The sequence below is a fragment of the Salvia miltiorrhiza genome, chromosome 1 (assembly GCF_028751815.1).
Source record: "Salvia miltiorrhiza cultivar Shanhuang (shh) chromosome 1, IMPLAD_Smil_shh, whole genome shotgun sequence".
Lineage (NCBI taxonomy): Eukaryota > Viridiplantae > Streptophyta > Magnoliopsida > Lamiales > Lamiaceae > Salvia > Salvia miltiorrhiza.
In genome coordinates this window covers 63,024,179-63,040,716 of record NC_080387.1, presented here as the reverse complement: position 1 = coordinate 63,040,716, position 16,538 = coordinate 63,024,179, and the positions used below count along the sequence as shown (strand labels likewise).

The 16,538-nt window shown below is 38.1% G+C and overlaps 1 protein-coding gene across 1 annotated transcript; it reads right to left on the bottom strand.

The window, feature by feature from the left end:
* Positions 1–2,147: 2,147 nt before the first annotated feature.
* Positions 2,148–4,033, bottom strand: LOC131003660 (WAT1-related protein At5g07050-like). Its single transcript, XM_057930211.1, has 4 exons — positions 3,440–4,033; positions 2,935–3,349; positions 2,719–2,870; positions 2,148–2,635 (listed from the first exon to the last, which is right to left on the bottom strand). The coding sequence occupies exons 1-4, from the start codon at positions 3,820–3,822 to the stop codon at positions 2,380–2,382; spliced, it is 1,206 nt and encodes a 401-aa protein (XP_057786194.1). The 5' UTR covers positions 3,823–4,033; the 3' UTR covers positions 2,148–2,379.
* Between the last annotated feature and the right edge of the window lie 12,505 nt (positions 4,034–16,538).

Genomic DNA, 16,538 nt, shown 5'->3' with positions numbered 1-16,538 from the left:
TTTTATATATTTATTATGTTGATTTTTTTTTTCGAATATAGTGGAATATTTTCTCGGGTAGCTCATTTCACTCATTTTCTCTTTAATGTTAGAAAATTTTATCCTAGGGTAGGATTGTGTAAATATTTTCCAATATTTTCTCATATTTTCATCTCTAGTAAATATAGAAAAAAAAATATTTTCTCATCTTTTCTTATCCATCGTTTTCCAATAAATTTGTTACCATCATAGTAAACACACCCTAAAAGTATTGCTTTTCTTTTCTTTTTTGAAGGAAGTCCTCACTATTGCTAGATGACTCTTTTTAAAACTATACTCCCTCCGTCCCCAGCTAAGATGACATCTTTTTTTGGGCACGAAAATTAAGAAATGTGTGTTTTGTGTGTAGGTGAAAAAGTGATTAAAGGGTAAGACTTTTATCCAAAAAAGAAAGAGTTTCACTTTAGCTGGGACGCCCAAAAAATAGAGTGTCTCAGCTATGGGACGGATGAAGTACTAAAGTTAAGCTATAATTGATTAAAGTTTTGTCTTTTCGTAATACAATATTAATTTTTCTTTTTTTAATATTCATTTCATGTTTGCTATATAAAAAAAATGTCATGTTTTTCGCTGCAAATTAAATTAACAAGATATTCAAGATACCAAATTAATTAACTATCCTCGATGACATTTCATGTTTGTTAATTAGTGTAATGGAAATCATACAAACACAACTTGGAATCCATCTAGAAGCTCCGATTAATTAATTTGTTACCTCAAACTAGACATGATGAAGTTTTGCATGTGATCGTATATATAATCCGTATCAATTTTGGATGGTGACTATACTAAATATTAAGGTACAACTATACACAATTTGGCAGCTTTTTTTGTGAATGGAAGATGGAATCTGAATTTGTTAAGTGGAAAACATATATAGGATTGTTGGCCTAAATGCTTATTGCTTTGTTCACTTGATTCCACCCATCATTATTTGCATATGTATCCAATGTAGAGGCATATTTATGATGATGTAACCATAACTTTTTATTAAATCTCATATATACATATGATTGATTTTAGTGAGAACTACTTTTTTTTATAAGAACGTGAGAATCATTAAAATTATTATATTTATTATAAAAGTTAATTCATCAAACCGCTAAATTTACTGCACTTGAAATAAGTAAAATTTTCACTCCTTTAATGATAGATTCGAACTCAAATACTATATTCATCCATCAAAATGATGTATCCAAATTAATTTACTGTCCAAGTATATCTATGTACCCAAAACCCATATATAAATTACGGCATGATGTTTGTAAAATAGCTAGGGGGTCGACATCGAGAATATGTTCTTGAAGAAATGAATTATTTAGTTTATGTTGTTAAAAATTTATAGATACAAAAAAGTGCATATATTGCTATTAATGTTGCCTTATTGATGAATGTAATTAGAAAAAAAAAATCTGAAATTATTGTTTTAACAAAATCAGTTGTAACGTATCTAATTCTATAATATAAATATATAAGCAGAATTGAGTATGAGTGTAATATTTCAACTTTAGATTTTCATAAGGTTGTATCCAAAAATATCCAAAGGGATAAAAAAATAACAACTTTCTTGTAAATTTCTAATAATTTTCATTACGTCAACCACAAAATCCCCACCACAAATATTCTATTTATGTATTTATGTATTAACACTCTATATAAACACGTGTATATATATATATATATATATATATATATATATATATATATGGAGAAAATAAAAAATGTAGTGAAAAATGAGAATAAATGCATAAATAAATATATATCTTGCATAAGCTTATTGGAATGATTGCATAATAGAATTCAATTAATTAAATAAAAATTTTGCACTTTCCAAAATTCGAACCCAGGTAAAAGTTTATGTAATATTATACTGCAGTTTATGCAATATTATATAGTGATTTATGTTCTTAATAAAGATATCATTTTAATATAACTTAACCTTATAAATTCATACATATCGACATTAATGAAATTGAAGACGATACACGATTTGAAATTGAAATCGACCGAAAAATTCCCGAGTGCGAATCTGAATCAGGCGCGTCAGCAAAATTGTCTGAATAAATTGACAGAATTTATTCGAAGTGGAAATGTATAAGGAAAAACACTATCATCAATTATCCAGTTTATTTTTTTAAAGACTTAATTCAACAAAATTCTCCTCGGAAAATTCTTAAACTTACACGAAAAACGTTACAAGCTTCCCCTAATATCTACCATTCCAAAAAAAAGGGAAGTACAGAGGTACAATGACTAAAATGCCCCGCTCCAACCTTTCACAACTACAATATTTTCTTTAATTTCTTCCCCGGCCATTTATTGTCCTCAAAGTAGTGAAATTCATGGCTTCGGCGCCTCGATTGCTAGCATCGGCGGCTGCGGGATCGGCGCGCTGATGGCGATGACCGGAGCAGTCATTCTCCTCTCTTCATCTCTGTGAAATTGGATGGTATTTGCTTCAATATCTAGGGTGTGACCATTTTGCCCTTGTTTGACGGGCTCGAGAATCTCCTCCGCTTCCTTGTCCTTGTATTCCTTGTATTTTCCCCACAGCACTGAGTAAAGCCCCATCACGATCAGAGCTCCGCCGAGAAGCCTGCAATAAACCATCAACCATTAGTCTTGAATTAAAAAAAAGGATTTAATCTGAGTAATTAATGTTGGAAGATTAATAATTACCCTCCGACGTAAATCTTCTCAGCCAAGATGAAGGAGCCCATGATGGCTACGATGATCATCATGAGCGGGCTGAAGGCGGTGACGAAGACGGGACCCCTCTTCTGCATCACCAGCCCCTGCACGTAGTAGGCAATGCTCGACGACACGATCCCCTGCATCGTTGGTTATGGATCAGTAATTAATAATTCTTTCCAATTTTAATTCAAAAAAACTTACAGCATAAGCAGCAGCTAAGAGGTTCATGTCGAATCCGATGGCCCAAGCGTGGGGTCTGTGCTCCATGACGAGCGTCACCACGATCGACTGCAGGGTTCCCATGAAGCACACGAGCGCCGTCAGAGACAGCTGCGCCGTGTATTTCCTCAGCGTCACGGCCTGAAGGATGAAGAAGGAGGCCCAGGCGAAGGTGGCGATGATGAGGAGAATGGAGCCCTTGATCCAATCCTTGTCGGCGTCGCCGGCGGCGGCGGCGGGGGCGTCGTAGGATTTCCTGGGGTGAATGTAGTCCGACCACAGCATCTTCACCACGTGGCCTTTGTAGAGCGTCATCAGCATGGCTCCCGCCACGGTCACTATCGTTCCCGCCACCTTTGCTTGGCATCTCAACTTCTTCATGTCCAATTTCTCCATCCTGACACACCATCACTCACTCACTTAGTTAAGCAAATCTTTTTATTCTTATGAAAATCGATCATCAAAATGTGTGTGTATATATATATACCTGAAGATGACGGCCATGACGAAGGTCATCGCAGGTAGCATGTTGCTCATGGCGCATGAGAAAGTGGGAGAAGTGAACTTGAGGCCGGCGTAGTACAAGTTCTGATCAATAACGGGCCCGAGAAGTCCTAAAACGAAGAGCTGCAAGAAAATGGTGAAGGTAATCTTGGGCCTGACTTTCCTTTCGAGGAGAAGGGCGAAGGGGGCGATGACGGCGGTGGCAAAGGCGTGGCGGTAGACGACGAGGACGTAGTGGCTCATGCCTCTGTTGAGGGACACTTTGGTAATAATGTTCATTCCGGCGTAGCCGAATTGGAGACAGGTCATGGCTATGTAAGGCTTGGCCTTCTCAAAGAAGCCGCCTGCGCATCTTTTTCCTTCCATTTCTAGAGAGAGAGAGAGAGAGAGAGAGAGAGAGAGCTACTCTGAGTTACAGAGGAAAACACTTGTAAGAGGTCGTGTTTGTCCTAAGGAATGTGGAGGATGGAAATGAGGTATTTATAAGCGCCTGGGATCTGATTGAATATTCTGATTTGCCGCAGAAGCTGATCATGTGATTCCACGTGTCGCCCATCGGAGGTGTGTGGGTTCCTTCTCCTTCTTTACTTATTCGTAGTGGCCAAGTGATAGAGAACAACCATTGCAAAGGTGAGTTTAGTGCTAGCTGATTTGGTAGGGGTGGGTGGCCAGAGGGGAGGGAGGCGGATCAAATCCTTTTCTTCCATAAATTACTGTGTCTTGTCCTATTTCATTCTTAATTTTTTTTTATAACTATTTATTATAAAATTAAAAATATTATACTATATAATAAATTCTAGTAATTAATATTTATCACTTAAAATTATAAAATTTTAAAAAATCATACACCCTAATTTTGAATTAATTAACCAAAATAATCCATTATTAATTCAAATTATTATTAAAATGCAAATTTATTAGAAGGAAAAAAAGGAACAAGAAGAAACTAAGAAGAAAACCCTTGTAAGCACATGCGGCAAACTAAGGGTCAGACATCATTAAAATATTCTTATTGAAAATTCAAAGAGAAAAACATTAAGAAGGGAAAAAGAGTACCTATCTAGAAAGATGAGAAATTGAGGATGTTTTTTGAGTTTCAGCCTAACCATCATCAAGAATACATTTCAAAAAACTGCAACACAAACCATTCAGACTAACCATCACCCCAAATCTTAAAGCACCATTGACATGGCTCAAAGAAGCACGAAAGAAACCCACCTAAACCAAACGCATCTCCCAGCGTATGTTCAAAAAAATGTGAACAAATAATTATAAATTTTAATTAGATGAGTGAACTCTTGTTAATTATCTTAAAATCATATTAAAATATAATAAATTAATATTAAGGAAAAAATAATTAAAATTTATATCAAATTTAGAGTGGAACACGATATATATGGGATACAGTAAATTGTGGGATATAGGAGCTCATTTAAGAGGGAAGTAGCTACAATTTTAGAAATAGGCAAATAAAATTATAGTATTTTGTATTTAAGAATTTTAGACGAATGAAATTATAATTATATATATTGAAAAAAGTAGAAAACACAATATAAGTAATTAAAATAATAATTTACCTGCAGGATGATTGGCAAGTCGAGCCTGGGCCTGGGCTCCGACTTTGGGGAGGGGTACCGCGCATCGTCAGCTTCCATGCGGCACACCAATGGCTTTGCTCCGCCATGGATATCACGCTCCAACACTGCTGTCAATATCACTACTATATTAATTATCTAAAAATCAGATAGATGCTACTGACATAATTTTAGCAAATTCTTGATTTTGAAACACAAGGTGCTTGAACTAAAACTCAAGATTTCCTTCTTTCTCATTTCAGGCTGTTAGTTAAGTTGTCTTAATTCATTTCTTGTTATTTGTTCTTTGACTTGAGTCAGCAAGAGAGACTGCAACTTACAAGAGATTCATGTCTTTCAAATTCCATATATAGTCACACAAAATAGGCCTTCAAATTCATAAAAATATTGCCTTGTAGCTGCACCCTCGCCTTAAATCCACCAAATCATCCATCTAGCTTATGCTTCAACGATTTAATTTAATCCTTTCAGGCTATTTGATATATTTGGAAGCAACATAGGAATTAATTAATTAATTATAGTGATCTTAATTTACGTATTAAATTTGGTAGGCGAACTAGCAATAGGAACCGAACATCAAAAGGTGAAGCACTTAATGGGAGATGATAATGCACCAGTTTTTCATGCTTTATTTATTTATTTACTATTACTTATTTCCATTCGGTTTCGTTTCTCAGATTCCATCTGGATTAGGTTGCATTTTGCATGCAGAGTAGTATTTGTTAACTTTTAAAGCACACTGTCCACTAATTACAATTTCGAATTTTCTAACGTTAGTGCGTGTACTGTGTGTTTACTAAACACCACACCCTTGATTGTATGCTATATGACACATAAAATATAGTATTGAATAATTCCTTTTTAGAAATCTCAGTAAATTTTGTTTCCATACAATAGTCTGCCACTAGGAAATTCCAATAAAACGAAGAAAACATATTAATTCTTGTTAGAACCGGGTACACGATCGAGATATTACAAAATATTTATTTTGAGAAATTACGACTCAAAATAATTGAAAATATTACAAAGTAAATAATTTGAGAAATTACAACTCAAATAATTTGATACAACTGAAATACACTGTATAAATAAATTATACGTATAAACAAAGTCGAGTCGAGATGAATCTCTTCCCGCAAGAAGATTATCGCCCCGGTAGTGCTCTTCGGTTTGGTGTATCTTCCCCAAAGGTAAAACGACTACGTCTCGTTGGATGTAGCACCACAATCCGGCGAGCTCCGGCGAACTTAATAGGATCAAGAACTGAGCACAAATGTTTGCAGAGAGTGTGAGTGTAAATGGCAGAATGCAGAAATTTGTTGGTGTTCTTCGTCCCTTCTGCATGCTCTCCACAAGTCTATTTATAGACATGTGGTAAGTATGAATTCAATACATTGAATTCCACTCCGACGGCTGGAAGCCGTAAATGTTGAAGATGATGGCTGGTGGGCGCAGTCATTGAAGAAACTAAGCTGCAAAAATGAAGTTGCCATGCAGAAGTCGTACTGGCGTGCTTCTGCTACCTGCTTCTGCTGTCAACTGCTGCTGTTGTGGGCTGGTGCTGGGCTTGGGAATTAAATTCTGTTGGGCCAAAAAATTAAAAGCCCAATGGAGTTGGTCCAAAAAATAGTTTGGGCCCCAAACACCATCCCAAAGCACCAATTGCCAAGATCCAAGTCCTTGGCCGCGGCCCGTACCCGCCCGTCCGGCGGCGGCGGCGGCGACGACGTCGTCGTCCGTCCGTCCGATCGATCGTCGGCGGCGGCGCGCGTGTGTGTGCGCGCGAGGCTAGTACTTAGATCAAGCCCACTAGCAAGCCCACAAGTCAATTTATTAACTCCATGTGCTTTGCTATTCTTATACATGAAAAACATCTCTATGTTTTCCAATGTGGGATAACATAACAAATGTTAATTTCCCTCTTCAACATCCAAACTTTGACATACAATATCTCACTCATCGGAAATCGGTTTTGAGACTTCAAGTATATCACGTTGATCTACTCGAGATGTAGATTAACATACAATCATTATTTTAATTAAATAATAAATATTTAATTAAATAATAATTTTCAGATATGGCATAAAACCATATTTCCAACAATCCCCCACATGAGTGAGAAAACAGTATGCGAAAGTATGCAAACACTTAGCTCAGTCCTCTTAAGATACAACATTGCATTTGGAAAGGTAGCTTGTGGCTTTGAACCTGCCATAGTCAATATTATCGAGTATACCGGCGGCCTAGTGGATTGTGTTCCTTGAACTAGTCCTCCTCGGTGTATACTGAGTCAACAATATTGACACAATATTGCTTCAATCCTTATTCGTTCTCACGTTTGTGTCCATTACAGGCCTTGGAACACCTCTTTGGATTCATAAGTGTTTTAATCGAAGCGGCCCCACTTCACACTTACATAGGTGACTCTTAACTCAAGTATCCTGCTATACTTGTCCTCTTCGAGGAGTTCTAGAGTCATTAAAAGTCAAAGACTTAACCTCACCACGTGCAGGTTTCCGAACACTCACTGTTCTACAAGGAATAGGCAATTCGAGTGTTCAACACACGGATTTTCATAGCTTAGTTGTCCCATTGAACCAAGTTCTTGGGATCCTCCAGTCATCATGGTTGGGTTGCCACTATGATTATCCTTAATTTGTGGACTTCAAACCCATTCCCCCTAACAGTTTATACATCTGATCTCGATGGATACTTTTTGTCAATGGATCAGCTATGTTATCAATTGATCTTATATAATCAATTGAGATAACTCCACTAGTGATCAAATATCTCACGGTATTATGACGTCGACGAATATGTCTCGACTTACCGTTATACAAATGGTTTTGTGCTCGTCCGATAGCAGCTTGACTATCACAATGAATTATTACGGACGACACAGGTTTCGACCAACATGGAATATCCTCGAGGAAATTTTTAAGCCACTCGGCTTCTTCACCAGCTTTATCCAAAGCTATGAATTCTGATTCCATGGTCGATCTAGCAATACATGTTTGCTTCTTGGATTTCCAAGACACAGCACCACCCCCCACAGTGAATACATAACCGCTCGTTGAAAACGAGTCTTTGGCATCAGATATCCAATTTGCATCACAGTACCCTTCAAGTACAGAGGGTTCCCTAGTATAATGAATCGCATAGTTTTGAGTATATTTCAAATATCTCAAAACCCTTTCAAGAGCTTTCCAATGTTCATTACTAGGGTTAGCTGTAAAGCTGCCCAACTTGTTGACCGAGCATGCTATATCGGGACGAGTGCAATTTGTTAGATACAACAAGCTCCCAATAATCTTCGCATATTCTATCGCGTCAACAGGTTCTCCCTTGTGTACACTCAAATGCACACTAGGTTCCCATGGTGTCTTAGCTATTGGCTTGTCAAAAGCGTTGAATTTCTTTAACACTTTCTCAACGTAGTGAGATTGTGTTATAGTAATACCATCAGGTCTTCTTAGAATTTTAATTCCAAGGATAACATCAGCTAAGCCCATATCTTTCATGCTAAAATTTTTACTTAGCATGCCTTTGGTTTCTTGAATCACTCGGGAATTACTTCCCATGATGAGCATGTCATCTACATAAAGACAAACAATAACATATCCGTTATTAGAATTCTTAATGTAGACACATTTATCGCACTCATTGATTCTGAATCCATTTGACAACATTACACTGTCAAATTTTAAATGCCATTGAAGCGGTGCTTGCTTCAACCCATATAAAGACCTTTGAAGTTTGCATACTTTGTGCTCTTGCCCAGGTACTACAAACCCTTCAGGTTGCTTCATATATATTTCATCTTCCAACTCGCCATACAAGAACGCAGTTTTCACATCCATTTGGTGAATCTCGAGATTGTGCAAGGCAGCAATAGCGAGAAGCATCCGAATAGATGTTAGTCTGGTCACAGGTGAATAGGTATCGAAGAAATCGTACCCTTCTTTCTGCCTGAAACCTTGAACGACAAGTCGGGCTTTGTACTTATCTATAGTACCATCAGATTTGTACTTCTTCTTTAGGATCCATTTGCATCCTAAAGCTTTACTTCCAGGTGGTAGATCCACTAACACCCAAGTATGATTCTGCATAATGGAATCAATCTCAATATCGATGGCTTCTTTCCAGAGAGCTGCATCTGAGCCAGACATAGCTTCTTTAATCGTCACCGGTTCGCCATCTAGCATCAAGACAACATAATCCGGTCCATAGACATTAGCTTTTCTAACTCGTTCCCCACGTCTCGGTTCTACATCCATAGGTTTAGACCTTGGTCTTTTCCTATTAGGTGGTACATGATTAGAACCCGTGGCATCATCTACTTGAGTAGAATTACTAGCTACTTCCATAGGTTTAGAACCTGTAGCATCACCATCAACTCCATCATTAGAGTTCGATGTACCTTTATCCTTGTTAGGATAGATATTTTCAAAGAATATAGCATTCCTTGATTCTATCGTTGTCCCAACATGTATATCAGGTATCTCCGATCTGTGCACTATAAAACGATAGGCACTGCTATTAAGTGCATGACCAATGAAGATACAATCCACCGTTTTAGGTCCTATTGTAACTTGCTTTGGTAAAGGCACTTCTACCTTGGCTAAACACCCCCACACTTTGAGGTATTTATACGAAGGTTTCCTTCCTTTCCATAGCTCATAGGGAGTTACATCTTTCCCTTTGAGTGGAATCTTGTTCAAGATATAGTTGGCCGTTAAGACAGCTTATCCCCACATGTTCTGGGGTAATCCTGAATTAATCAACAAGGCATTCATCATCTCCTTAAGAGTTCGATTCTTGCGTTCAGCAACGCCGTTAGATTGTGGTGAATAAGGAGCCGTCGTTTGATGGATTATACCACTTTCGTTGCATAATTCAGCAAACGGAGCTACATATTCTCCACCTCTATCACTTCGAACCATCTTAATTCGACATCCAAGTTGATTCTCGGCTTCATTTTTGAAGTTTCTAAAAGCTTCAATAGCCTCATCTTTACTTTTCAATAAGTAAAGGTAACAATACTTTGTGCAATCGTCTATAAAGGTGATAAAGTACTTCTTGCCACCTCTAGTTTGCACGAACTTTAAATCACAAACATCGGTGTGAATAAGTTCCAATGGTTGAGTGCTCCTTTTTACCGATTTAAACGGTAACTTAGCCATTTTGGCTTCAACACAAACTTCACATTTTTCTTGTGAGTTGTATTCATCAACTTTTAGTAAATTCATTTTTACTAATCTCTTTATAGCATTTAGATTAACATGTCCAAGTCTACAATGCCATAAATCAGAACACTCAATCAAGTAAGCAGAAGAAGTTGATGCATCTTTATTTATTTTAGCCTTGGCAGGCTTACAAGCTCTTACACCAAGTTTGAAAAGTCCTTCGGAGGCATAGCCTTTCCCTAGGAACTTTCCCCACTTGCGTATTACAACATAGTCAGATTTGAAAAACAATTCAAAATCCTTATTCGTAAGCCTAAAGCCCGAAATTAAATTCTTTCGGACAGTTGGAACGTGTAATACGTCTTTTAATGTGATCTCCACGCCCGACGTGAGTTGAAGAATCACATCTCCCATGCCAAGGACTTGGGATGTCCGTTCGCTAGCCTCCATTATCGTTTTGTTTTCCACTTCTTTGTAGTTGTGGAACAACTCACGATTTATGCATATATGGACGGTAGCGCCGGTGTCCACGAACCAAGCGTTCGGGTTGTCCACATGATTCACCTCGGAGATCATGGCAGCAAAGTCATCGTGGTTCCAATCGTCGAAGTCCTTCTCGACGTTGTTCACGTTGCCATTTGCTTTCTTCCGCTTTGGCTTGCGGCAATCCTTAGCCATGTGACCTTTTTTGTCACAATTATAACATACACCATCAAACTTTGATGGTTGACTACCGCTTTGCTTCCCTTTACCCTTATTATTAGGGTTAGGGCGACCACGTTTGTTGAAGGGACCGCCTTTCTCGGTGAGATTGGCCTTTGCCTCCATTGGAGCTTTTCCCTTTTGATCACGACTTCTCACGTGATCCTCCATTTGAAGCTTGGATATTAATATCGGCACGGACATCTCCGAGCGCTCATGCTTCAAAAGGTTTTGAAATTTCCTCCAACTAGGAGGTAATTTCTCTATGATGATTGCAACGAGCAATGCATCCGCCAAGGGCATCCCTTCGGCTTGAACCTCATGTGAAAGATTTTGGAACTCTTCCACTTGGTCCATCAATGGCCGGGAGTCGACCATTTTATATTCCAACCATTTGGCGACAATATACTTGGTAGTATTTGCCTTGTCCACTTGATATTTCAGATCAAGGGCCTCCCACAATTGTTTCGCGGTTTCATGAACCTTGAAAACACGGTAGAGCCGTTCGTCCAGAGACATGAGAACGGTGTTACGGCACAAGTAGTCGCCGCGGCACCAGTTCAAATATCCGGCACGAATTTCTTGACTTGTCTCCCCTTCCCCTTCACTCGGGGTTGGAGGTTTATCCTCCATTAAGAAACCGGCAAACCCCACGGTTGTGAGGTAGAATAGCATCTTCTCTTGCCAATATTTGAAGTTCTTGCCTGAGAACGTTGATGGTTTCTCGGCAAGACCAATAGTTCTAGATGTTGACGAAGAAGCCCTCGTTGATGCAAACGAGGAAAATATTGACGACGTGGTTGAACCGATGGTTGCAGAGGTGGTGGAGCCATCCATATTGACGTCGGTGTGAGCCATTTCTCGAACGTGTATCAACGGCAGAGAATATAATCTTCTTGCGATTGTTAGAACCGGGTACACGATCGAGATATTACAAAATATTTATTTTGAGAAATTACGACTCAAAATAATTGAAAATATTACAAATTAAATAATTTGAGAAATTACAACTCAAATAATTTGATACAACTGAAATACACTGTATAAATAAATTATACGTATAAACAAAGTCGAGTCGAGATGAATCTCTTCCCGCAAGAAGATTATCGCCCCGGTAGTGCTCTTCGGTTTGGCGTATCTTCCCCAAAGGTAAAACGACTACGTCTCGTTGGATGTAGCACCACAATCCGGCGAGCTCCGGCGAACTTAATAGGATCAAGAACTGAGCACAAGTGTTTGCAGAGAGTGTGAGTGTAAATGGCAGAATGCAGAAATTTGTTGGTGTTCTTCGTCCCTTCTGCATGCTCTCCACAAGTCTATTTATAGACATGTGGTAAGTATGAATTCAATACATTGAATTCCACTCCGACGGCTGGAAGCCGTAAATGTTGAAGATGATGGCCGGTGGGCGCAGTCATTGAAGAAACTAAGCTGCAAAAATGAAGTTGCCATGCAGAAGTCGTACTGGCGTGCTTCTGCTACCTGCTTCTGCTGTCAACTGTTGCTGTTGTGGGCTGGTGCTGGGCTTGAGAATTAAATTCTGTTGGGCCAAAAAATTAAAAGCCCAATGGAGTTGGTCCAAAAAACAAAAAATAGTTTGGGCCCCAAACACCACCCCAAAGCACCAATTGCCAAGATCCAAGTCCTTGGCCGCGGCCCGCCCGTCCGGCGGCCGCGGCGACGACGTCGTCGTCCGTCCGTCCGATCGATCGTCGGCGGCGGCTGACAAACATGGTTTTCGTACCTCAATTCCACATGTTTTGTTGTCATTTCCCTTCATGTTTTGCTTGTGAATGCTTGTTTGTGCCCGAATATTTAGTTTTATAAAGATTTGATATCTTGGTGTAGTTTTGGAGCAATTTCAGGAAACCTCAATGATTAATTGGAGGATTTTGAAGATATGAGATTGAAGTACGTCTCGAGAGGAATCCGTGAGCGCAAACGGCGACCAAATCCGAGTCCGGACGAGGGAGAACGGAGCAAAACGAGCGGACTGCGCAATACGCCCAGTACCCCGCGGTCACCACCCGCGGCCGCGGGGTGGGACCGCGGGTCAGCTGCCCCCGACTCCAGGAGACACCCGCGGTCACCACCCGCGGCCGCGGGGCGGGACCGCGGGTCCCCTGACTCTCCCCCACGTTTGAAGGCCGCGGACGCGGGCCGTGACCGCGGGAAAAGAGCGGAGCATCCCCAGGTGGGCCCCAATCGCGTTTTTCAGCCCTTAACCCCCATTTTTCCCCTTTTCCTCACATTATTCATCATCCCCAACATTCAACACACCCATTTTTCCATCTTCCCCAATTCCTCCACACCAAACTCTAGCCTCCATTACCACATCTTTTACCAAAATTGAATGCATTGAAGAGGAGAGAAGATTGGAGAAAGCTCATTAATAGGATTTGTCACTTCTTACTCTCTCTTTCATTTATGTATTTCTTTGATTTAGGTTTGTTGTTTGTGAACATGTTTGGATAAAATCCCCCATTGGTTTGGGGATTAGGCTAGTTGATTATGTGATGGATTGATTATTATGCTTAATATATGTCTTGATTATTTCCTTGTTATTATCTTTTCAAGCCCTAGCTTTAATTCTTGTATGGATTGTTGGTCACTTTCTATGCATTTCTAATTTGTGATTTGAATTGGGAGAGGATAATCATAATAGATTAGGAGCTTGAAACATATTGACTCAATAAACCGGGAGGTTGAGAGTTGGGTGAGAGTTTACCGATCCTTTGTGCTTTTGGGAGTTATAGGTTAGAAGTTGACCGGGGACGGCAACTATGACCCGTAATCTACCGTTTTAGTCGTCCGGGAGGGGGCTAGAACTAGTGGGGAGATCACTCTAGATAAATAGGAATATCAAGACTAATATTGAGCTAATTTGAAGTCCATTGCTAATCCATCGATGCCTAATCCCTAAACCACCTTCATCACTTAATTAATCCACTTTGTTTGATTGTTCTTATTTCGTCTTTGAATTTGCTAGTTAATCAAACCACTCACCTCCTTGTTTAGTCTAAATAGCTCTAGCATAATGAATTAGGATAATCACTAGATTGAACTACTAATCCTTGTGGGATACGACCTTGCTTCCATATATTACAACTACCCGTATACTTGCGGCGTGGTGAAAATATTAGCGAACAGCGGCGCGCGTGCGCGCGAGGCTAGTACTTAGATCAAGCCCACTAGCAAGCCCACAAGTCAATTTATTAACTCCATGTGCTTTGCTATTCTTATACATGAAAAACATCTCTATGTTTTCCAATGTGGGATAACATAACAAATGTTAATTTCCCTCTTCAACATCCAAACTTTGACATACAATATCTCACTCATCGGAAATCAGTTTTGAGACTTCAAGTATATCACGTTGATCTACTCGAGATGTAGATTAACATACAATCATTATTTTAATTAAATAATAAATATTTAATTAAATAATAATTTTCAGATATGGCATAAAACCATATTTCCAACAATTCTTATGCTATAAAACCTCCCCCTTATAAAGTAAGACCAATTAAAAAAAGCTGGATTTGATTCACCACGACTTATATAAATTAAATGAATATATTCTGGCAAGAATCGGAGGAGGAATATGTTGTCTATTTTATAGCATATGATGTAATTTGATGTATTTTTTTATCACACATGGTGAGCCTTATCCTGATCATATCTATATAACTAAAAATCTAATGATCGATCTCTTCAAAAACGTGTTCTTGATTCCTTGTCAGCCCAGGTGATAGGAGCTCATTCATAAATCAATTATCGCACAAATTCCAATATGTGTGTGTGTGTGTGTTTTAGTGGGAATGATGACGTCCATGGATGGAATTTCAACCTGTATTCCATGGATTAAATTCTATGGTATCAAATTTATCGTACGTGATCTTTAGTATAATGACGTTTTAGATTGAAATTGAAATTGCTAGTATAATGACGTGTTTTCCCCCCCCCCCAAAAAAAAGGGAAATTGAAATATTTCGGACAAATATTCGATATAATTACTCGTTATATTCATGTACCGTTTTTGGATCTTTTTGGGGAATTATGCTTTGCTACTTTCACTTAGCGAAGATGAATTAAGAATCACATCCTGACAACCTCGTTTCTTAGTAATTGGAGGTAAAGAATTATGGAGTAGTATACGAAAACACACACAAATTCACATTCTTTCGCATACAATACATTAAGGAGGTGTTTAGTTTGAGTGATGAGGCATGATTGATCGATAAAATAATTTACCTTAATCAAATATTTGATTTGCATGATTAACACCGTGATTAATAACTCGACATGTAAATAAGTGACTGTTTATCACTCCAAAGTTGGATCATGGCATATATGTTGAGTAGACAATTTTATTTATATGTCGAGTTGAAGTTTGCAGACAAAATTCTCTATTTCACTTCTCGCGTCACTATGCATTCCATTACGAAAATTATGTAGTTTTATCTACGTATGTTTATTATATATATATATCACACTATACCATATTCTCACATTAATGAGCCCAGAACAACTGCTTCTCATACATATAAAATTAACCATAATTGCTCGTCATGTTAGGGTGTTTATTTTTTAGGATTAATTTTGATAGATACAAATAATTAAGTTAATCCCTTGTTTATTTTGATAAATTAAAATTTTGAAATATCCCAAAGACCTTTAATTATTTCAATCATTTATTAATTCATATGTATCTTTAAAGATAAAAATAACTAATCATGCAAAGTAAACGATTAATTCCTTAGTAAACTAGAGGATTTCGTGTGGTAAATGTGAAGGCCATAAAAAACCAAAAGAAGTAATAGAAAATTATATATTGCTCCTAATTATGCATTAATTGATATTCGATCAAGCGACATCATCAAATTATTAATGTTAGTACATGAAAGCATGGAATCGACAAAATTGTTAGACATCAAATGTCCAAGTGGTGACAAAGAAATCGTGTGAGCCAGCAGTTGTTGTTGTTCATGGAAGCAAACCATAGATGAAAGGCTAGCTTTTCGAATTATCACAATATAACTTTTTTTTTTAATCAGAAATGTGCCATTGATAGTCGATCTTATGTTAAACAATCACTGATATGATTGCTATTGATTCTAAAATGAGGGAAAAAAGATGAAAAATAAGTTGGTGGGGGGAAAAGGTGAATTCCAATTTTAGATAGGCAGTATAAAACAGCATTTCTTTAATTTGCCTTATTGTTTTCAATTCCCTATATCATTTGCAAGCACGAGATGAGACGCCTCTTGTTTTGTGCACGCTGTCGGATGGCGCGCACAAGTCAGATTCGATCTGCGCTCGAGTCTCACCTGATCAAAAATTGTATTTAGATTTGACTCGTTTAATTAATTATGTATAAATTATTTTATTAAGAAATTATAACTTTTGCAACTCTCACTTTTAATCATAAAAATTATCACTTTTACTTGGAACAATGTTAATTTTATTTGTCAATTTGTAACATTTAAACATAAGAACTTGCACGTGTATATAATGAGTCGTGGCTCAGGGTTTAAATCGGATCTGAGATCAAGTCATGTCAACTTGCATGGGTCATGAATCAGAGTTTGGATCAGGA

What these genes read in the sequence shown, in the direction of transcription:
- LOC131003660 (XM_057930211.1), bottom strand. Translation starts at nt 3,822, where the DNA reads ATGGAAGGAAAAAGATGCGCAGGCGGCTTCTTTGAGAAGGCCAAGCCT. An exon ending in GTCATGGCCGTCATCTTCAG is followed by an intron (nt 3,350 to 3,439) that starts GTATATATATAT and finishes ATGGTGTGTCAG; the next exon opens with GATGGAGAAATTGGACATGA. An exon ending in GAGAAGATTTACGTCGGAGG is followed by an intron (nt 2,636 to 2,718) that starts GTAATTATTAAT and finishes GGTTTATTGCAG; the next exon opens with GCTTCTCGGCGGAGCTCTGA.